Here is a 20,561-nt window from a genome sequence, read left to right as displayed (position 1 = left end):
CCTCCTTCTAGGAGCAGCAGTGGCGTAGGAGGTTAAGAGCTCGTGTATCTAATCTGGAGGAACCGGGTTTGATTCCCAACTCTGCTGCCTGAGCTGTGGAGGCTTATCTGGGGAATTCAGATTAGCCTGTACACTCCCACACACGCCAGCTGGGTGACCTTGGGCTAGTCACAGCTTCTCGGAGCTCTCTCAGCCCCACCTACCTCACAGGGTGTTTGTTGTGAGGGGGGAAGGGCAAGGAGATTGTAAGCCCCTTTGAGTCTCCTGCAGGAGAGAAAGGGGGGATATAAATCCAAACTCTTCTTCTTCCTCCTCCTCCTCCTCCTCCTCCTCCTGCATTAACTTGTCTGCCACCTCCATGTGCATTGTGGAAGTTTCTGGGACATGGCCACTGGGTGTGAAAGTTAGTTTGCACCATGTTCTGGTGAACTCTCATTGCAGTTCTGCCCTACTGAGCCAGAGAATGCACACATCGTGCTCCTGCATTAAACTTCGGCAGTAGCAGGGGAAACCTGCCTGCCGTTGCTGACCTTCTCGTTGAGGAATCCCCCAGGAAGGGTCCAGGAAACCCCAGGGATTCCCAGAATGCAGTTTGCAACCACTGCTACATTGAAATCAATAGGTCCAGGCTCTGCAGAGAGATAAGTTCCTCTTTCAAGTCAGGATTCCAAAGGATCTGCATCTGTTCATTTCCAGCAGTAGAACTGTGAGCCACGTGCATTAATTCTTCAAGATGACTTCACTTGTGATCGACCCAGTCAGTGGGCTGGATGGTACACTGGGTTGTCCAATGCTATATTTATGGGGCCATTACAGAACTTCGACTTCCTATCTTTAAATCCTCATCTGTCCTCTTCATACCTGTTGGTTAGGTCTTGGACCTTTAGCCAATAAACAGACTCTGGATTCTTGATCAGCAGCGTTTATTGAAAATACCCAGCTTGAGAAAGCCAGTTCTGCCAGACGTGGCTTTCCTGGGTCCCTTTAACCTCACACACCCCCCCTCCTGTTTTCCCAAAGAAAGGGTGAAGAGAGTTGTTTGGAGGCTTAGACACCTCAAGGTTGCGATAGGGATAGATGCAGCCACCTGGCTCACCTCCCCCCTCAGGACAACGGGCACATCCTGTTTCCCTGAAGAATGACTTGCCAGGGTCACTTGCTTAGTTATCTACAATCCATGTTAAAGCCATGAAGATCAGAATAGAGAGTGGAAGAGAAAGAGAAAGTCCCTTTACATATCACTCAGGTTGCCTGTCAATCAGGTTACATAGGAGTGTCCCTCAATCACCAGGCTCCATTCCTGACACTGTTAAGTGTTTATTGTAGAAATCTCCCCAATATGTTGCACTTGACTAAGGTTTGTTATTGGTATAACTATTCTGCTTTTTGGAAGCAAGTTCCTCCTTTTTAAAGTATATCACTGCAGAGTAAGCTAAACTGGAGCCACGTTTCCCTGGTGTAGCTTTGCTACTTATATCAGGACATCAGTTTGTCTCGGAAGTATATAATGAGTAGGCGACAGAGACGTTGCTTTTGTGACATGCATGCAGTGCATATAAATAGCACCAGGTATACATTGAAGTCATGTGTACAGCTTTGGGCTTTGTCTCTCCCCAGTATATCGATGGAAAGCTCCATTGCGGGCACACACGATGAAATGTTGCAGGTCCTCAAAGAGAAGATGAGGCTGGAAGGCCAACTAGAAGCACTGTCGTTAGAAGCCAATGAGGTACAAAATGTTGTCTTTTAAAGGATTGAGGTTTACTAAAGAATCCCCTTGTATGGTGCTTAAAATACAGAAATTGAGATTAAAAGAACTGTACAGTTACGCCTGGATGCCCAAGGAGAGTCTGCCTGTCTAGCATATATTTCCCCTGTGCTTGCTCTGTGGTTTTCATGCTGCTTTGATGCGTCGTTTCATCATGAATCACTTCTTTTTGCCCAGTGACAAATGACCAGCATTCCTCAATCATTTCCACTGTCTGTGAAGGTACTTGTGTCTTGTATATCTGGACCTGTAACAATCACATGATTTATTTTGTGTGCAAAACAAAGTTGCCATTAAACCAAATTTACAGTCCACTATGCCATGTCAGAATTCCCAAATGTGCCCTCACACTTAAAAAGGTTGGGGACTCCTGGTGCATATGCCTGGCTTTCAGTGGGAAAGTGATTTAGTATATTCCTCCATTGCACAGTTAATATGGAAAAAGAGCTCACATAGTTTCCTGAGTCAGATGTATCCCACAGTTTGTCAAATGCAGTATGTTCACAAGTCCACAAAAACTATCAACGACCCTTAGAAACAGTCTTTTGTTCCCTCATTCGGATTCAGATTTGTAAAGCACTTATGACTGAGAGCTACTTTTCACCATTCTTTATGATAAAGTTGTCTACTATTTTTCATTGTCAGCACTTCTGCCATTCTAACTCATTAGTCTTTACGTTACTATGTAACTATGGTTTGTTTGCTTCTTGCTTGCAAGCCATGGTTTGTTGCAAACTGCAGTTTGTCGCAAATCAGAAAGACCTTTCAGCTACCAAGCTGTATATGACAGAAAACTAAAGGGAACATCTGAACATCCTTATAACCATGGCCTGTTGTTATGTTTGAATGCTGCCGTGAGCTTGGTTGAGGTTGAGGGTCGAAGAGTGGGAAGTTATTAAAGCATTGCATGGGATAGCAGAGTTTAAGGAAAACTCTGAAGAAGGAACATCTGATCTGAAACATCTAAATGAGGGGTCGGCAACCTTTACCACCCAAAGAGCCATTTGGACCCATTTTCCATGGCCCTGAAGATCTATCGAGCCAGAGAGCGGAGCCGCCTCCAGTTCGGCCCCTCCACTCAACTTTCCCTACAGTGCTGGGAGGCGGAGGTGCTGGGCAGGGAAACCCCCACTGCCTGACAGAGCAGGCAGCTGCCTGCTCCATAGGACAGAGGAGGGATGGCGACTGCAGCCTGCCCGGTGCCGCCACCTCTTGTGCTGTGGGAGTCAGCGGCACCGGGCAGGGAAACCCCTTCTGCCTGACGGATCAGTAGTAGCACAAAACAGGATTAAAACCATGGCAACAGTGGCCCTTTCAGGCAGCTGCCTGCTCCGTGGGGCAGAGGGGGGATGGCGGCTGTTGGGATGGCAGAGGGGGGATGGCGGCTGCTCTGGACCTCCAGGCCACGCGGAGCCACAGTATAAGGCTGAAAGAGCCACATGCGGCTCCGGAGCCGCAGGTTGCAGACCCCTGATCTAAATCTACTTGGATTTTTCATGTCCTCTGGAACCGTCATTTAAAAAACAACAACATGGTTTTATTCAGGCTCTTAAAGAAAAGACGGAATTGCAGACTCAGCTTGCCGCTTTGAACATGAAGCTTCAGACCCAGATGGAACACAGTCAAAGCAGCCAGCAGAAGCAGCACTCCCTGAACTTGGAGGTCGCCACTTTGAAACAGTCTTGCTGGGACCTGGAGCAAGCCATGGTGGAGTTGCAGACCGCCTTGGAGGCCAAGAACGCCAGCCTGGCTGCCTCTAGCAATGATTTGCGTGTGGCTGAGGAGCAATACCAAAGACTCATGGGGAAAGTGGAGGACATGCAGAAAAATGTCCTTAGCAAGGATAGCACAGGTGGGTACCTGCATGGTTCTCTTCAATATTGTTGATGCTATCTCCTCCTGTCACACAGCTCTTGAGGTAATTCATGGCATTATGAAAGTCATCATAAAAGGAATAAAGTGTAGTAGCAGAAAACAGGATTAAAACCATGGCAACAGTGGCCCTTTCCACACAGGCCAATAAACATGGGTGAAAGACAGGTTACACAAACCCGTCCTTACCTCGGTGCATTCGCATGGCTGGCTGTCCCATAGATGGCCATATGTCCCATGGTCCCAGCCATATGAACGGAGTGCATGCCTTCACATGGAGGCACAGTTTTTTAGGGGGTCCCTGCCTCCATCCAAAGCTGAGAGGCTGCTGTACCATGAAATCCTGATGCTACTTACCTGCTACTTTGATGGCTGGGTGGTAGGAGAACATGGCCACGATGGTAGTGCCCATGATGGTAGTGGATAGATTTTTGCTATGCAGATGGGTCTTTTTGCTGTTGTTGATTGCAAACTATAGTTTACAACAAACTCTGGTGAACAACCCATAGTTTATGGCCAGGGAGTACAGTATTTGCTCATGTACAAGAAATATGTGTTAATCTCTTCTTCCAGCAGCCAAATGTGAACTTTCTAGGGGAAGCTCATGCTTTCATAAGGCACATTAGTTTGTTCTAACCCCACCTTTAAATTTTTTTCTCCTGGGTTCTTTAGTTCAAGACCTCCGACAACAGCTTTCCTATTTGCAAAGCCAGCTCCAACAGGTGCAGTTGGACCGCACAACATTAACCAACAAGCTGAAATCGTCTCAAGCAGAGATTGCTTCACTACAGAAAGTTCGGCAGTGGTACCAGCAGCAGTTGGCTGTGGCTCAGGAGGCGAGGGTTAGGCTGCAGAGTGAGATGGCAAACATACAGGTCAGTATAGGTCAGTGTGGTGTAGTGGTTAAGAGCAGGTGCACTCTAATCTGGAGAACTGGGTTTGATTCCCTGCTCTGCCACTTGAGCTGTGGAGGCTTATCTAGTGAACTAGATTAGCTTGTGCACTCCAACACATGCTAGCTGGGTGACCTTGGGCTAGTCACAGTTCTCTGGAGCTCTCTCAGCTGCACTTACCTCACAGTGTGTTTGTTGTGAGGGGGGGAGGGAAAGGAGTTTGTAAACCTCTTTGAGTCTCCTTACAGGCGAGAAAGGGGGGATATAAATCCAACTCTTCTTTTTCTTCCTCCTCCTCCTGACTAATTTTTCAACTGCAAATCTATGGCACTTCGCAGAATACACTGGGCCCTCTCCCTTAACCCTTGTGGATGCCAGGATAAGAGTCACTCAAGGGAACATACCAGACTATCCCAGATCCAAATCTTTCTAAAACACTCCCCATTCCCCCTTGTCTGTCTAAACCTTTAGACTGGGATGTCAGAAACCACTGTAATGTTTAGTTGTGTACGTATGTGTGTATATTCACACTTTTACACACACACACAGAGTCACTTGGTTCTGAGGCATCAACGTTGTTAAGGAGCTTCCATATCACTTAAAAAACCGAAATATGCCACACGCAAAGGCTCAGGTCAGACATCTCACCTAAGCTTGGTTTGTCTTAGTGGTAGTTTAGAACCCAAACCTTGGTTTGCACTTCTCAATGGACAAGCAAGCCACGGTTTAAAGCTGCACAGTTCTTTTCATTTCCCATCTGATCATCAATTCATTCCTTTGACCTCTGGAGGTGGAGCAGCAACCGTAATTGTGGTTTGTCAATTTAGATATCAGATGGAACCATAGTTAGCATGAATAACCATTTCAGGTGTGGCGTAGGGGTTAGAATGCCAGACTAGGGCAAGTCACACACTCTTGGCCTAATCCTACCTTGCAGAGGTTTTGTGAGGATAAAATGGAGGCAAGGAGAATGATGGAAGCCTCTTTGGATCTCTACTGGGAATAAGTAAATAAGGCCCACTTCATATCATGGTTGGCCAAACAATTGTGAACCATGGTTGGTCAGTTCAGGCAAGATACCAAAACATGAGGTACCAAAACATAAGGCTTTTAAAACATGATTTGCCATGATGTCTGAACTAAGCCAAATTTTGACATTGGAAAATGGGTCATCTCTTCTTCAGGCTGGAGCGAGAGGACACAAAACGTATGCTCAACTAGTTTGAATATCCCCCTTTTTTTCATTACTGTTAAAGAGCATTTAGGATGCTTATCATATAGCTACTTTTGTTTTTTGTTTTTTATCTCTCTTAGGCTGGGCAGATGACCCAAGTGGGACTGCTGGAACACCTTAAGTTAGAGAATGTAACGCTCTCTCATCAGTTAACGGAGACTCAACACAGATCCATCAAAGAGAAGGAACGAATAGCTTCCCAGCTGCAAAACATCGAGGTGAGGTTTGCAGGAAGGCTGTGTAGACACATTGCAAATGTTTTCCAACATTTATGGGAAGGCATGTGACCTAAAAAGTTACACAAAAAGATGCCTGTTAAATGGCATATTTTTGTATATGTTTGTTTAGCAGTTTAGTTGTGTGTAACTGTATGCACAGGAAGAAAATGCTTATTTGAAAGTGTTTTACATACAGTGACATTTTCTGCCGTGTATAATCTGAGACCAATGCTGGTCATTCTGAAGGAGTATCATTTTCAAAGCTCAGCAACTTTGATTAGAGTTGGATCACTTTGGAAATCAGAGGGCCGAACTGGAGTAAAACCATTTTCTGATTTCCAACTTCCTGTTTATTAGCTGCAGTATTGCAGTTTCCACATGTCAGAGCTCAGTGCTTCTTTTTTCACACAGGTTGACATGTTAGACCAGGAAGCAGCCTTTCTGCAGATCCAAGAGGCCAAGAGCATGGTGGAAGAGGACCTGCAGAGAAAGCTGGAAGAGTTTGAGGAGGAGAAGGAACAACTACGGAAAATGGCTGATTCTGCAGCAACGTTGGAGCAGGATCTAGAGCAGGTAGACAGAACTAGAAGATCCCAGTGACTCTCTGAAATGCAATCAAGTGTAGAAACCTTTACTTCACTCATTCATAATTTCCATCTTTGGCTTTAAATAGTGGAGGCAGGGAATATACAGATTTAAGCCAGGGATGCAGGCTTCTTAACACCTCTTTGGAAAATGCTGGTGGGCTGCGGCAGCTCAAGTTGTCTCCTCCTTCTCCGTGCCTAGCTGCTGCCACCAGCATCCCTTGTAGTAATCAGAGGAGATAACCCTGGTTACCTTTCATTTGTTCCCTTTAAAATATACTGGAATTGGCAACAGTAAAACAGTTTAGTTCATTAACCGGGGTGGGGGGTGGGGGAGTGAGTTAATAAGGAGGTATCACTATGGTTTCTCTTTCCTATGTACCCGTGACAAAACTTTGGAATTTAAAGAACAAATTGCAAGCTAGAGCTTTGGGACCCACCCCAGGAAAAGCTTTCCAGCGTGGTGTAGTGGTTAAGAGCAGGTGGATTCTAATCTGGAGAACCAGGTTTGATTCCCCACTCCTCCACCTGAGTGGCGGAGGTTTAACTGGTGAACCAGATGTGTTTCCACACTCCTACATTCCTGCTGAGTGACCTTGGACTAGTGACAGTTCTCTCAGAACTCTTTCAGCCCCACCTACCTCACAAGGTGTCTGTTGTGAGGAGAGGAAGGGAAAGGAGCTTGTAAGCCACCTTGAGTCTCCTTACAGGAGAGAAAGGTGGGGTATAAATTCAAACTCTTCTTCCTTCTCCCTCTGTCCAGTCTCCATAGGTAATGGTGTGTTGGGCAGAGTCCTGCTTGTGGATCTTAATTGCCCGATGGGGGTGATGACACAGGTGGGCTTGTGCCGGGGAAAGAATCCGAACATATTTTGTCCCACTCAGGTGAAATTGACGCTGAATCAGCGAGATCTTCAGGTGGAGGCTCTGCAACAGGAGCAGCTGGATCTCATGAAGCAGCTGACTTCTGCTCAAGAGACGCTGCAGACCCGCAAGTATGGAGGAGTCCCTGAGGTGACGCTGGGGTCAGATGCTTAGTCACTGATGGCGTCGGAGGCCTCGGCTGGCTGAGACCTGCAGGGGGAGGCCGCTGCTAAGGACGAGACCATCCAGTTTTTGCAGAATGAGAAGATCGTCTTGGAGGTGGCCCTGCAGGTAGCGAAAGCAGGGAAAGAAGGCCTCAACGAAGGAGTCAAACATTTAGGAGAAGGCGCCGAGGCAGCATCGGACATGTTGGAGCAACTGAAGCAGGAAATAGCGATAAAGTCAAGTCAGGTAATAAATTCTTCCTCCATTCATCCTTTCTTTCCTTTAAAAAATTAGAATCAAAAACTTATTGACAAGTCCTTCTGAGTGCTTATGAAACTTCAGTGACATCACAGTAAGCTCAGCCAGTGGCTTTTCAACAAACTATTTACATGTCCCCCAAGGAATATTATCCAGCTTCCACTGCATCTCATCCAATACAGTTATTTAGTGTAATTAGGTCTTTTCCTTCCCTCAGAGGAATTCCACAGCATTAGTGATTCAGCAGTAGGCTATGAGGCTTTTGCAAGCTGTTTTGTGGGTAAAGTCTTGTTGCTCCGCCAAGACCTCTCTGCCAATAGTGATACAGTAAGTGAACTGGAGGCCCCTTGGCCATCTTCAGGTCCTAAGTTCAGCTGTCTCTTCTGGAACCCATGTTGACTGGATCTTGGTTGCTGTGAAGCCTACCATCCGTCCCTTAGACACAGGTCCATTGTGACTGGTGAAGGCCAGTGGTGATGGGGTACAGGTGCCCCAGTGAACATTATTAATCTGTCCCTGGGTCTTCGTTGGGGTTGAAAGAGGCAGTGGTGAGGCCGCTCTTGAAAGAGCCATCTCTGGATCCTACTGATCCCTACCACTCAGAGCTGTATCTTCCGTTCTTAGGTAAGATAGTCGAGAGAGCAGCAACAGAACAGCTCCAGGCGTTTTCGGAGAGCCCCTCGGCTCTGGAGCCATTTCAATCCAACTTGGCCATGGGACGGAAACAGCATTGGTCGCCCTCGTAGCCGATTGCCATAGACCACAGGTGTCAAACTCGCGGCCCTCCAGATGTGATGGACTACAGTTCCCATCATCCCCTGCCAGCATGATGCTGGCGGGGGATGATGGGAGCTGTAGTCCATCACATCTGGAGGGCCTCGAGTTTGACTCCTATGCCATAGACAGTTGGGTGAAGACGGGTCAGAGCTACTGTTATTACTCAGTCTGATGGCAGCATTTGACATGGTCAATCATTCCTAGTCCTTATTGAGTTGAGATCAGTGCTCTTGTAACCCAAGGCTATTTCTTCCATAGGTGGAGAATCTGCAGCATGAAAGTGCGGGCCTCAAGAAGCAGGTGCAGAAGGTGAAGGAACAGTTCCTTCAGCAGAAGGTGTGTATGTGTATCCATTTCTCAGAGCCATCCATTTCAAATTAAATGTTTGTTTTCACCTCTTTCAGGATCCCTGCAGCCAGCGGACGGTAGTAGGGCAATGCAGTAGTTTGAGTGCCAAGCTAGAGCCAGGGAGAGCCCAGTTTGGAAATAATACCAGAACATGGGCCCCTTCCGCACATGCAGAATAATGCGTTTTCAAACCACTTTCACAACTGTTTGCAAGTGGATTTTGCCATTCCGCATAGCTTCAAAGAGCATTGAAAGCAGTTTGAAAATGCATTATTCCGCATGTGCAGAATGAGCCATAGACTTTATTTTGACATGCTATCTTTGTGGCCCTTATGCGACTAGGGCACTTGAGATTGCAGCATTCCCATAGGAAGTGAATGGTATTGTATACTGGATTATGTAAGAGCACTTCCTCCTCCCTCTTGCTTTTCACTTGAGCATTATTGATTCCTATAAATAAAACACTTTGAAAAAAGATGTAGCCTTCTGTCTGTAATGACTTTTTAAAAAACCAGTGTCTCCAACTCTCGCTTGCCATCTAGGTGATGGTGGAGGCCTACCGCCGAGATGCCAGCTCCAAGGACCAGTTGATCAGCGAACTGAAAGCTACGAAGAAGAGGCTGGACTCTGAAATGAAGGAACTGAAGCGTGAGCTCCTGCAGCTCCAGGGAGAGAAAAAGTCGGTGGAGGTGGAAAAATCACGGCTGGAGAAGGAAGTGTCTGAGGTTCAGCAGCAGATGGAAGAGCTGGAAAGCCACCTGCAAGCTGCACAGAGAGAACGAGACGACATGGAAGCCCAGCTGCAGGTGTGGAGGACCTCTTGCCTATCCTTCTAGCTTTCAAGATAAATGTATAATCTCAGTTCAGACTTAACATGCAGCCATGGTTTATGTATTTTAACCATGGTTAGTTTGTGATGCCCTGTCCTGGGTGGGCTAGGCTAGCCTGATCTCACCAGATCTTGGAAGCTAAGCATGGCTTCCCCAGCTATTATTTGGATAGGACACTTCCAAAGGATACCAGGGTTGCGACATGGAGGCAGGCAATGGCAAACCACCTCTGACCGCCTTGTTCCTTGAAATCCCCAGCACGGGTCCCCATAAGTACACTATGACTTGATGGCACTTTCCACCACCAGTTTGTGATGCTGGGATTCACATCATGCTGTTTCTTCAGATGCTGGTTTCATTGGTGGGGGAGATTGCTAGCAAGAGGTGGTGAAAGCTCACAAAGGCTTTGCTTTTGAACCACTCTGACCAGCTTTCTCTATAGCCTAAGGAAGGCAGTGTTAGGGACCAAGCTAAGGATGTCCTCCTCCTCCTCCTCCTTCTTCGTTATCAACATCTTCATCATTGTGTGCTGTCAAAGTGCAACCAATTCATGGTGACCCCAAGACCATGAAGTTCTCAGGGCAAGGGAGGAGCAGAAGTTGTTTGCCATTGCCTTCCTCTGAATAGCAACTCATCTTTCTCAGTGGTCTCCCTTCCAAGTACTTGCCATGGCAGGCCCTGTTTAGCCTCCAACCTCTGTTGAGCTCAGACTAGTCAGAACTGTTCAATCAGCTATTTTGTGTCTTCATATGTCGCTCCAAACCAAATCATGGTGTCAGATCCCGTTCTTGCCATAATGAGTGCTAGTCAGTGGCCTGGCTGACATGCAGACTTTTCACAGTAGCCATAATTTAATTTAACCATTTGTCTGAATTAAGCCATTGTCTGAGTCTTCTGGAATAAGTGTGTGTCACTTGAAATGGCCAAATGGCTTTGGGGTCAGAAAGGCTGAGGAAGAAGCTCTGATTATCTGGGATACGTAAATGAACTAACGTTGTAGTATAGATTTATTGTTGCAGGATGGTGGTAAAAAGCTGGCAAAAGATACTGTGGCATCCTTCGTCTGGCAATTTTTATTCCAACAATTTCGTATGTGTCTATTCATTGACCATACCTTGGTTGGCACATATAAGTCCGCTGGAGTATGAAATGTGTAACTTCATGTTTTCCTTTTTTAGTCTCTGCAATTTGATAGAGAGCAAATGGATGCTCTTGCCAAGATGAACGAAGCACTGAAGCAGCAGGTGGATGAGATGCAACAGGAAGCTAAAATGTGAGTATAACAGTGGGTCTAACCATGCCATACAGAATAATTTTTTCATGTTTTTGATCATCTTCCAGTACCTGAATGCACATACAGTTTCAGCAAGTCTGTTGTATAACACAGGTTAATTTCTGTGGATTTCTCATATCTGTATCATTGGGTGGTCTGTAGAACTGAAACAGTCGCGTTCTCTTTCACTAACAGACTGATCAGGTGAGAATTCAGCAGCAGCCATCTCTCGTTGCTTGTAAACATGCATCTGTCTATGTTCATCTATGTTAAAAGATTCAAGAACCCCAAAAGCGGAGGGCAACCAGGCCTTTTGTCAAAGCCAGAGCATAAGTCTGAAATTAGAGTAGGAAATGGAGTAAAAGGTGAAAGGAGGAAGGATCTGGTTTCCTCACAGGTATCAGTGCTAAGTCAAGTAGTGTGACCAGTGCCGGAGAGAAGAGTTTATAGCTGAAGCCAGGGGTTACAAAGTCAGATGTCTGCTCTGTAGCAAGCCAAGGAAGTTTTTTGAGCATCCAGCGCTGTTTCTGGAGCTATATAGATGAATTATTGCTATCGGTTGTGGATTTCCCAGACTATGTGGCTGTGGTCTGGTAGCTTTTGCGCCTAACATTTTGCCTGCATCTACTGCTGGCATCTTCGATGTGGAAACCCTCTCCCTCCCCGTCCCCTTGGGGTGAGTGGGCAGGCCACAACCAGATGCCAGCCTTCCCTCCCCCCTCCCTTAACCCCCTCCTGTCTGATTGTTTTAAATGATAATGTAGTGGGGAAGAGTGGTGAACTCTACTCTGGAGAATTGGGTTTTGCTTCTCCATTCCTCCACATAAGCAGTGGACTCTAATCTACTAAACCATGTTTGTTTCCCCACTCCTTCAGCTGAAGCCTGCTGGGTGACTTTGGCCCAGTCACCGTTTTCTCAGAACTCTCTCAGCCCCATCTCCTTCACCAGGGGCCTGTTGGGAGAGGAAGGGAAGAAATGTATCAGCTGCTTTGAGACTCCTTCTGGTTGAGAGAAGTGGGGTATAAATCCAAACTCCTCTTCTTCTAAATGCCGGGGATCGAACCTGGGACCCTCTGCGTGCCAAGCAGATGCCCTACCACTGAGCCATGGCCCTTTCTCTTAAGCCACTTAAGTAATTTTGAAATGAAAGGGCAGATCAATGAGCTTTCTTGCTCATTTTGAGAACCCCGTGGCTGCCCATGTAGGTGTCAAAAGGAGATGGATCGTGGGCGTGGCCTCAAGTCCTTTTGAAGTAGCTTCCTTGGGTTGACGCTTCTGAATTAGGTGACTTTAAGTGAACAGTGCTTTAAAAAATGGTGGGGTCTGATTCTTGCAATATGTTTGTCTCTAGTTCTGTGTGGCTTGTTTTAATTATTTGCCTGGATAATGTAGGTTTTGTTTGTTATCCCCCTTTAGCTTTTAATCCCAATTAGTATAAAATTAGAGTGGAATCAAGAAGTGTTTGCTTTTGGGATTTTTGCCAACATTCTGCTCGCTGAGCCCTTTGCCGTGCAGCTCACGCTGTTTGCTGTGGGTGTGCTGCTGATATTCTGGTCAAATTAACTTGAATCCACTGTTAATATTCGTGTTATCTGAGCGCAAACGCAGAGTTCAGTGGATTTCTTTTGTTCCAGGGGAAGGGGTGGGGGGTGGGGAGCTCTGTTCTGGCAGGCATGATGTTTCAGGTGATAGATTTTGGGCATCATTGGAGGGGAGAGTGGGGAAAGACGAAATAAGCAGATCTGACTAAGTCAGAAGTGCCCCTGAAATTAATGGAAACTGCTTCAGAATAGGGTGGCCATATAAAAGATACTTCCTAGCAACTGTGCCTCATGTTAACTAACAAGGAAGGAGGATATTTGCTACTTGTGTTTCTCAGTGATGGCACCCAAGACTCTGTGTTGAATCCAGAGTTTGCAGAAGGACTCCTTCCGTGAACAGAAGATTCCCACCTACCCTGTTTCCCCGAAAATAAGACATCCCCTGAAAATAAGACATAGTAGAGGTTTTGCTGAAGTGCTAAATATAAAACATCCCCCGAAAGTAAGACGTAGCAAAGTTTTTGTTTGGAAGCATGCCTGTCGAACAGAACACCAGAGCATGCAGCTGTGGAGCGGAAAAATAAGACATCCCCTGAGAATAAGATGTAGTAGAGCTTTTGCTGAAGTTCTAAATATAAAGCATCCCCCGAAAGTAAGACGTAGCAAAGTTTTTGTTTGGAAGCATGCCTGTCTAACAGAACACCAGAGCATGCAGCTGTGGAGCAGAAAAATAAGACATCTCCTGAGAATAAGATGTAGTAGAGGTTTTGCTGAAGTGCTAAATATAAAACATCCCCCAAAAGTTAGACATAGCAAAGTTTTTGTTTGGAAGCATGCCCGTCGAACAGAACACCAGAGCATGCAGCTGTGGAGCGGAAAAATAAGACATCCCCTGAAAATAAGACATAGCGCATCTTTGGGAGCAAAAATTAATATAAAACACTGTCTTATTTTCGGGGAAACACGGTAGGTGGGAGGGCACCCCCTACTTAGCACTTGGGCAGCCCAATCCAAATGGGAAGGGCAGATCCACAAAGGAACTGGCAGAGGGCCCTCCTCCACATAAGGGGCAGCCCCACTGGCACAGGGGGCAAATGTGCTGGCCACCCTTCCACCGGCGTTCCAATCCGGGAATGCACTTTTGTGCATCGTGAGCCATCCAAGCCTATGGGGCAGTTCAGGCACGGGAAGGACTTCCCTCACTCTCGCACTGCCTGAAAGCTGTGGCCATCAGGATTGCATTCATCGTGCTCTTCCAGTGAAATGGAGGATGTAAGAAATGTGGGATGCAGACAGACATATCAGAAGTGTGAAGCTATTGCAGAAGAGTTTGGAATAACACAACAGTTTTCATTCAGAAAAAAAGATGCATGAGAGGCATTACATTCCAAGTAGGTGAGATAATTTGCGTGGACAGTGCAAGAATCTGGTACAGAACCGTGGGTTCGGACGCAACTGTTTGAATACTCACCCCACAAAATAATATGAAATCCTCTAGATTCACCCTGCCACTCAGATTATAAAGTACCCCAACAAAGAAAAGGAATATGGTTGTGGACTCTGAATGAAGAGTGTTAGAATTTGTTAGCATTTCCTTTAATATGCAATTCTCCAATGTACACCATTAGTGTCTGGGGAAAGCAATTGAACGGGTCTGCTTCTTTTGTTTTAAAATCAGGGCCATAACTGAGCAGAAGCACAAAATGAAGCGACTGGGGTCAGATCTCAGCACGGCACAGAAGGAGATGAAAGCAAAGCACAAAGCCTACGAGAATGCTGTCGGGATCCTGAGTCGGCGGCTGCAGGAAGCCCTCGCTGCAAAGGAAACATCAGAAGCAGAGCTGAGCAAACTGAAGGCACAGATCTCCGATGGAGAGCACAGCCAGGCAGACCAAGTAGGCAAATGTCCTGTAGAGTTGCAGTACTCTAGGTAGAGGTGGACCCGACCCTCCTAGGATCTTGAAAACTGCTATCTAGAGGAGCCCTTGGTGGTTGTCGTTGAATTAACTGAGACAGAAGGAATGCACTGCATGGAGGCAATGCAGAGCAGTAATTAGTAGTGTTTATATATGCTTTGTTCATCAGGCAGCCCAATCAGAGGGCGTGGTGTAGTGGTTAAGTGCAGATTCACTCTAATCTGGAGAACTGGGTTTGATTCCCCGCTCTGCCACCTGAGCTGTGTAGGCTTATCTAGTGAATCAGATTAGCTTGTGCGTGTGCCAGCTGGTGACCTAGGGCTAGTCACAGTTCTTCAGAGCTCTTTCATCCTCACCCACCTCACAAGGTGTTGGGGGGGTGGGGGGAAGGAGATTGTAAACCCCTTTGAGTCTCCTTCAGGAGAGAAAGGGGGGATATAAATCCAAACTACTACTCCTCTTCTCCTTTTTCTTGTTGCTGTAGTGGTGGTTCTAATGAGTCTTTGTGGATCTTTGCCTGCAGGAAAGAATTCGGGCTCTGGAGGTAGAATTGCAAACTCTTGGCCACAGCAAGATGGTACTAGAAAAGGAACTGCAAGAAATTATCTCAGTCACCAGTCAGGAGTTGGAAGATTACAGAGAAAAAGTCCTTGAACTCGAAGATGAGGTACTGACTTTTCCAGTTTTGCCTTTCTAGTTGCCTAGAATATGGGTTACACCAGGCTTCCCCAACATGACAGCTGCCAGTCTTTTCAGAAAGTGGGTGGGTCCATTGTGAGGCAGGGCTTGTTATTGGCTGCCCTCATTCAAATGAAAGGGTTTTCCACTGAGGATCAAGAACACTGGAAAGCCTCTGGGGTTTCCTTTGATAGTGTGTGGTTCCCTTTTCCTTTCAGGCTTTCCTTCTTCCCAGGAAGCATGAGGAAACAAAGTATTCCATTTGGCTCCACCTTCTGTGGCATCCATTTTGGACTTGACTTTGCCTCTTTTGGCAGCCCTTTTGGGGTGGCATGATGCTCGTCACTCCCTCTCAAAATTCCAAAGCTGTCCACAGACTTAACAAATATGGATGGCGCTGAAATAAAATCTTATGGCGCTGAAATAAAATCAGGACTGAATCTTTTGCTACCTGATATTTCCATTAATTCTCCCTTCCTGCTGCAGACAACCCTCTTATGTCATTCCTTAGAGCCCCTTTCCTTTAGAAGCAGCCTTTCATAGAGACTGGTGGGTTCCATTGGGAAAGTGATTCAGGAAAATTCCATTCCACTGGTAGAAAACTCAGTCTGGATTCACCCTTAGAAAGCCCTGCTGTAAAACAATGAACATTTCTGCTGTCCCTGAGTTGTTCAGTAACCTAGCAAACCTGCATTGTGGTAGCTTTTGAAAGCAGTAACCATACATACGGTTGTTCAGCTTCAAGAATCAAGGGGCTTCCGAAAGAAGATAAAACGTCTGGAAGAAATAAACAAGAAGCTGTCACTTGAACTTGAGCACGAACGGGGGAAACTTACAGGTCTCGGCCAATCCAATGCGGCTCTACGGGAGCACAATCGCATCCTCGAGGCAGCGCTGGCCAAAAGGGAGGCAGATCTCGTGCAGCTGAATCTTCAGGTACTCCCAGCATTTTCATTTGGGCAGCAGTCTAGGATTACTGTATGCCTGTAAGCCTGTTTTAACATAGAATCATAGAGTTGGAAGAGACCCCAAGGGCCATCAAGTCCAACCCCCTGCAATGCCGGAACACATAATCAAAGCACTCCTGACAGATGGCCATCCATATGGTTCGTTTAATTGGCTTTCAAAGAGCACCCTGTAATCCTCCACCAAACTGTATTTTACTATTTTGGTTTTGGGATCAAGTAGACCCCAAAATAAGTCATAGAAACAAAACTCCTTGGAGGTTGCACTGAGCGTGCTTCCAGCCGTTGGGGAGGGTTTTAAAAAAAAATAAATATAGAAATTTAATAAAATAAATTAAATAAACTCTTTATTCAGTATTTGGCACTAGAGGAATAGAGCAGTAGCAACAAGCAATAAAACTAACCATTAAGCAAATTATGTTTTGTGAATTTTGCCCTACATGCTAATTTGGGTTTCCCTTTAGATGCAGTTATGGGTAAAAATGATCCCAACAGGGTATATAGCTTGTAATTTACCAAAAGAAAAAAATCAGTGGGAGGTCTCAGAAACACCAGAGGGCAGTTGTCTTCAATAAAGTTATGGGAATATACTGGGGTATAGAGTTGCAGAGGGCTTTTTAAATCATTTTCCCCAATAATCTGGGTCAGTCTGATCCAGTTTCTACACTCTAGTATGGTACTGTTTGATTGTTGTTTTGAGTCTGAGTTTGCTGCTAGTGTTTACCTTGCAGCGCCAGCGCACTGCAACGTGGGATTTTATTTTACCCTGTTCACCATTTGGGTTTTATCGATGTTCCAGGTCCAAGCAGTTCTGAAGCGCAAAGAAGAAGAGGATCAGCAAATGAAGCAACTTGTTCAAGCCTTGCAGATGGCCCTAGAAAAAGAGAAGACAAAAGTGAATGACCTTAAAGAACAGGTATGGGCTTGGCTGAGGACTTCCATTAGGAGCATTTATGGCAAATTGAGCTAGTAGGTAAAAAAACCTTTGTGTGAGCGGCAGGCATGGGAAAGAGCCGTCAAATCACAACCAACTTAGGGTGACCCTGTAGAGTTTTCAAGGCAAGGGACATTTTCTGCGTGGACTTCTTTAGTGGTCTCCTATTCAAGTTCTAACAAGGCCAAGCCTGCTTAAGTGACAAGATCGGGATAGCGTTCGCCATCCAGGTGAGTTGCAGGCATACATGTGAACTTTAAGCATTGACTGTTAGCCAATTGGCCATGCTGGCAGGGGCTGATGGGAATTGTAGTCCATAACATCTGGAGTGCCAAAGGTTCGCCACCACTGGCACAGGGAATAGCTAGGAGAGTGAAATCCTCCTCAGTCCTGTTCAACTGCCTCAAGCTGTAGCCCAAACCCATCAGCTGACCTTAGGCAAATAAATACACCTTGGCCACCTCTCTCCATCCAGCTCGTTCATCCTAGCCACAAATGTTCTCTTCCAAGCTGTGGGCCAACAAACACACTCCCGAATCTCTAACATCTTGCCCATTACCTTTGTGGTGGATTTGAATTGTTGTAAGTCATTTTGGAAGCCAATCTTAGATAAAAGTGGAGGAGAATAATAATAATAATAATAGTACATGGTTTGGGTGCTGTGTGGTTTCCGGGCTGTATGGCCGTGTTCTAGCAGCATTCTCTCCTGACGTTTTACCTGCATCTGTGGCTGGCATCTTCAGGGGGATCCAGAAGATCAGTGCCAGCCACAGGCTCAGGTAGCCAACGTCAGGAGAAAATACTGCTAAACTACGACCCTTAATAGCTCTGGCACCTAATGATCCAAACCCATTAGATAGCCGACAATACACAAGCTGAGTACATGGTGTTTATAGAGTCCTTTTTGTCTTCAAAGCACTTTATTATGTTCTTCTAATCTTCCCAATAGCCTTCCCAATGCCCAGTAGTAAGGTAGCTCAGGCCCCTTCCACACACGCAAAATAATGCGTTTTCAAACCACTTTCACAACTGTTTGCAAGTGGATTTTGCTATTCTGCACAGCTTCAAAGAGCACTGAAAGCAGTTTGAAAGTGCATTATTCTGCATGTGCGGAATGAGCCTCAGTGTATAGTCTTGCCTGTTGCAGATTAGGAGAGTGGAGTTTCCTAAGGCTGAAAGAAGAGCTTGCCTGAACTCACTCAGTGAGTTTTTTGCAAGCACAAAGTTTGAACCTACAATTATATTCTTTCAACCACTGTGCTTCTACGTTGTAATAACAGTGTCGCGCACAACATTGCATTAAAAGTAAAGAAATGCCATCTAATTAATGAATAACTGACTACGCTTGAAAGCCAGGGTGGTGTAACAGCTAGCGTTATGGACTAGGACTAGGGAGACCCAGGTGAAAATCCCCACTCAGTCACGAAACTCTATGAAACAGTTTGGTATTCTAAAGGCATAGATCCATGTGCTCTTCTTGAGATTGCAATCTAAATTTTAAAAGGAGCTAAACAGTTCTGCAAACAATAGGCTCAGGATCCTGAGAGGATACAGCCCTCTGGATGAATGAAGGGCTAGACATTTTGGCGCCTGCCCTCTTCAGTAATAGTAATGTTTACTTTCTCTGTTTGGCCGTTGGCTTATTTGCATACATATGCATTATGTACATGCATTTGCCTAAAAGGGTAACTTATATGGTGATTGGCTGGAATATAGCAGTCACACTAATGCAGTTCTGCTGTTGTAGGTCGCAACTGTCAAAGCAGAGGCAGCCCACAATCGCCGTCATTACAAAGCAGCTGCCCTTGAGCTCAGCGAGGTGAAGCGAGAGCTGCAGGCCAAAGGACCAAAGCAGCTCATCGAAAGTGCTTCAGGCCGAAGTGGACAAGCTTCAGTGAGTATTCTAGTCAGACTGGAAGTGCCGTGTTTCTCAGAAGTCTGGTAGCTGGCTATTTGATTAGATTGCTTGTCTATTTCAGGAGAAATATTCCTCCATCAGGCTAGGTGGTCATCATTTCTCCCTCTCATCTTCCTCCCACCCCAAGCATAAGTGCATCTTGTTTGACAGTGTAATGAAATAACACTTTTGCCCAGTCCTTGCTGATCCCCCTATGTATCCTCCTGAAGCTGCTTAAAGCACAGGTGTCAAACTCGCGGCCCTCCAGATGTTATGGACTACAGTTCCCATCATCCCCTACCAGCATCGCTTACTTTGGCAGGGGGATGATAGGAGGCTATCTCAGATCCATAACTTTATGATACTATGGACTACAACTTCTGTGAGGGGCCCTGATTCCCATCCTGGGCCCTGCCTCTCCTCCCCTTCTCCCTTTGGCCTTTAGACCCGAGGCCTGCTGTGTGTGTTTTTACACAACCTTTGTTGTTTAATTTGTATTTATTGTTTTAATTGGGTTGCTGAATTTTTAATGAGTTAGATTTTTTTATGTTACATATTGAGTTTACTGTTCTGGAAACAGTCGTATTTGTAGGAAGAGCCACCTCGCCGAGCCGCCGAGGGGATGGAAGTGACCTATAAAATGCTCAATACATAAAATGAAATAAACGAATATCAAGTAACAATGGACTGCTTATCAACTGAGATTTACTGATGTCTTGGTCCCTCAAGCAGACAGCTGCTTGGTTTTTGGGAAGCTCTGAGCAGCGGGGTTCTAAGAGCTCCTGAACGAGGGCCGTCTTGGGAAACAATAACAACCCTGAGCCAAGCAGGGAGCAGTTCCAATCACTTATCAGTAAGTAGAGATCTGCAGTCCTCTGCATGGCACTGACATAACAGAATAGCATTAAACTTTCTCATCCAATCAACCTACGCGATCCAGCTGGACCAATTGTGGAAGCAAGGGGTGAGCCTGGCCCTCTTGTGGAAGGCTTCTGTCGTTCTTTGAAAACTGTGACTGATTGTAGCAACACTGAGTCTTCCTTGTCGTTCCAGGGCCGATAACGGGAAGCATTCCGAAGAAGCGTCCCAGTTCCAACAAGAGCTGGCAGAAGCCAGAGCCCAGCTTCAACTCCTGCGGAAGCAGTTGGATGAGCAGCTCAGCAAGCAGCCTGTGGAAAATCAAGAGGTGAAAGCTTTAATGTGGTTCATTTGCTCCTCTCCGCCACAAATAGCTGTTCCGCTCTGCCAACAGGCTAACGCGACAATCCAGCATTTCACTGGCGTGCGTGTAGATGTCACTGTCAAGAACAGTTGCCACTGCTAAGTGATGTGAACTCTACATCTGCTGCCTTTGCTGGTTCTCCCAATTTTGCTGTGCTCAAGAATGATTGGTTGCCAGGTGGCTGTGTCATGGGCTAATTGGCTGGCACTTGTTGACCCACCTTCATCCTGGACTAAATTGGCAGTATCTACTGATTCTACATTCCAGCCGTGGACCCCTTTCTTGCTTGCTGTCTCTCAAGGATCCCTATCCTTTAAGGGCCG

The 20,561-nt window shown here is 46.0% G+C and overlaps 1 protein-coding gene across 1 annotated transcript in view; it reads left to right on the top strand.

Annotated features, from left to right (window-relative positions):
• GOLGA3 (golgin A3) overlaps positions 1–20,561 on the top strand; it is a 42,533-nt gene that overhangs the window by 10,763 nt on the left and 11,209 nt on the right. The window contains 16 exon segments of the mRNA XM_048513674.1: positions 1,618–1,729; positions 3,314–3,620; positions 4,313–4,515; positions 5,848–5,985; positions 6,397–6,558; positions 7,455–7,844; positions 8,892–8,969; positions 9,524–9,787; positions 10,990–11,084; positions 14,305–14,521; positions 15,066–15,209; positions 15,959–16,156; positions 16,985–17,101; positions 18,867–18,986; positions 18,988–19,013; positions 20,070–20,202. Coding sequence (XP_048369631.1) covers positions 1,618–1,729; positions 3,314–3,620; positions 4,313–4,515; positions 5,848–5,985; positions 6,397–6,558; positions 7,455–7,844; positions 8,892–8,969; positions 9,524–9,787; positions 10,990–11,084; positions 14,305–14,521; positions 15,066–15,209; positions 15,959–16,156; positions 16,985–17,101; positions 18,867–18,986; positions 18,988–19,013; positions 20,070–20,202 — 2,704 coding nt within the window.

Source organism: Sphaerodactylus townsendi, linkage group LG13, assembly GCF_021028975.2.
Source record: "Sphaerodactylus townsendi isolate TG3544 linkage group LG13, MPM_Stown_v2.3, whole genome shotgun sequence".
In the NCBI taxonomy this organism is placed as follows: Eukaryota; Metazoa; Chordata; class Lepidosauria; order Squamata; family Sphaerodactylidae; genus Sphaerodactylus; species Sphaerodactylus townsendi.
The sequence above is the reverse complement of the archived record's forward strand: the minus strand, read 5'-3'. Positions and strand labels throughout refer to the sequence as shown.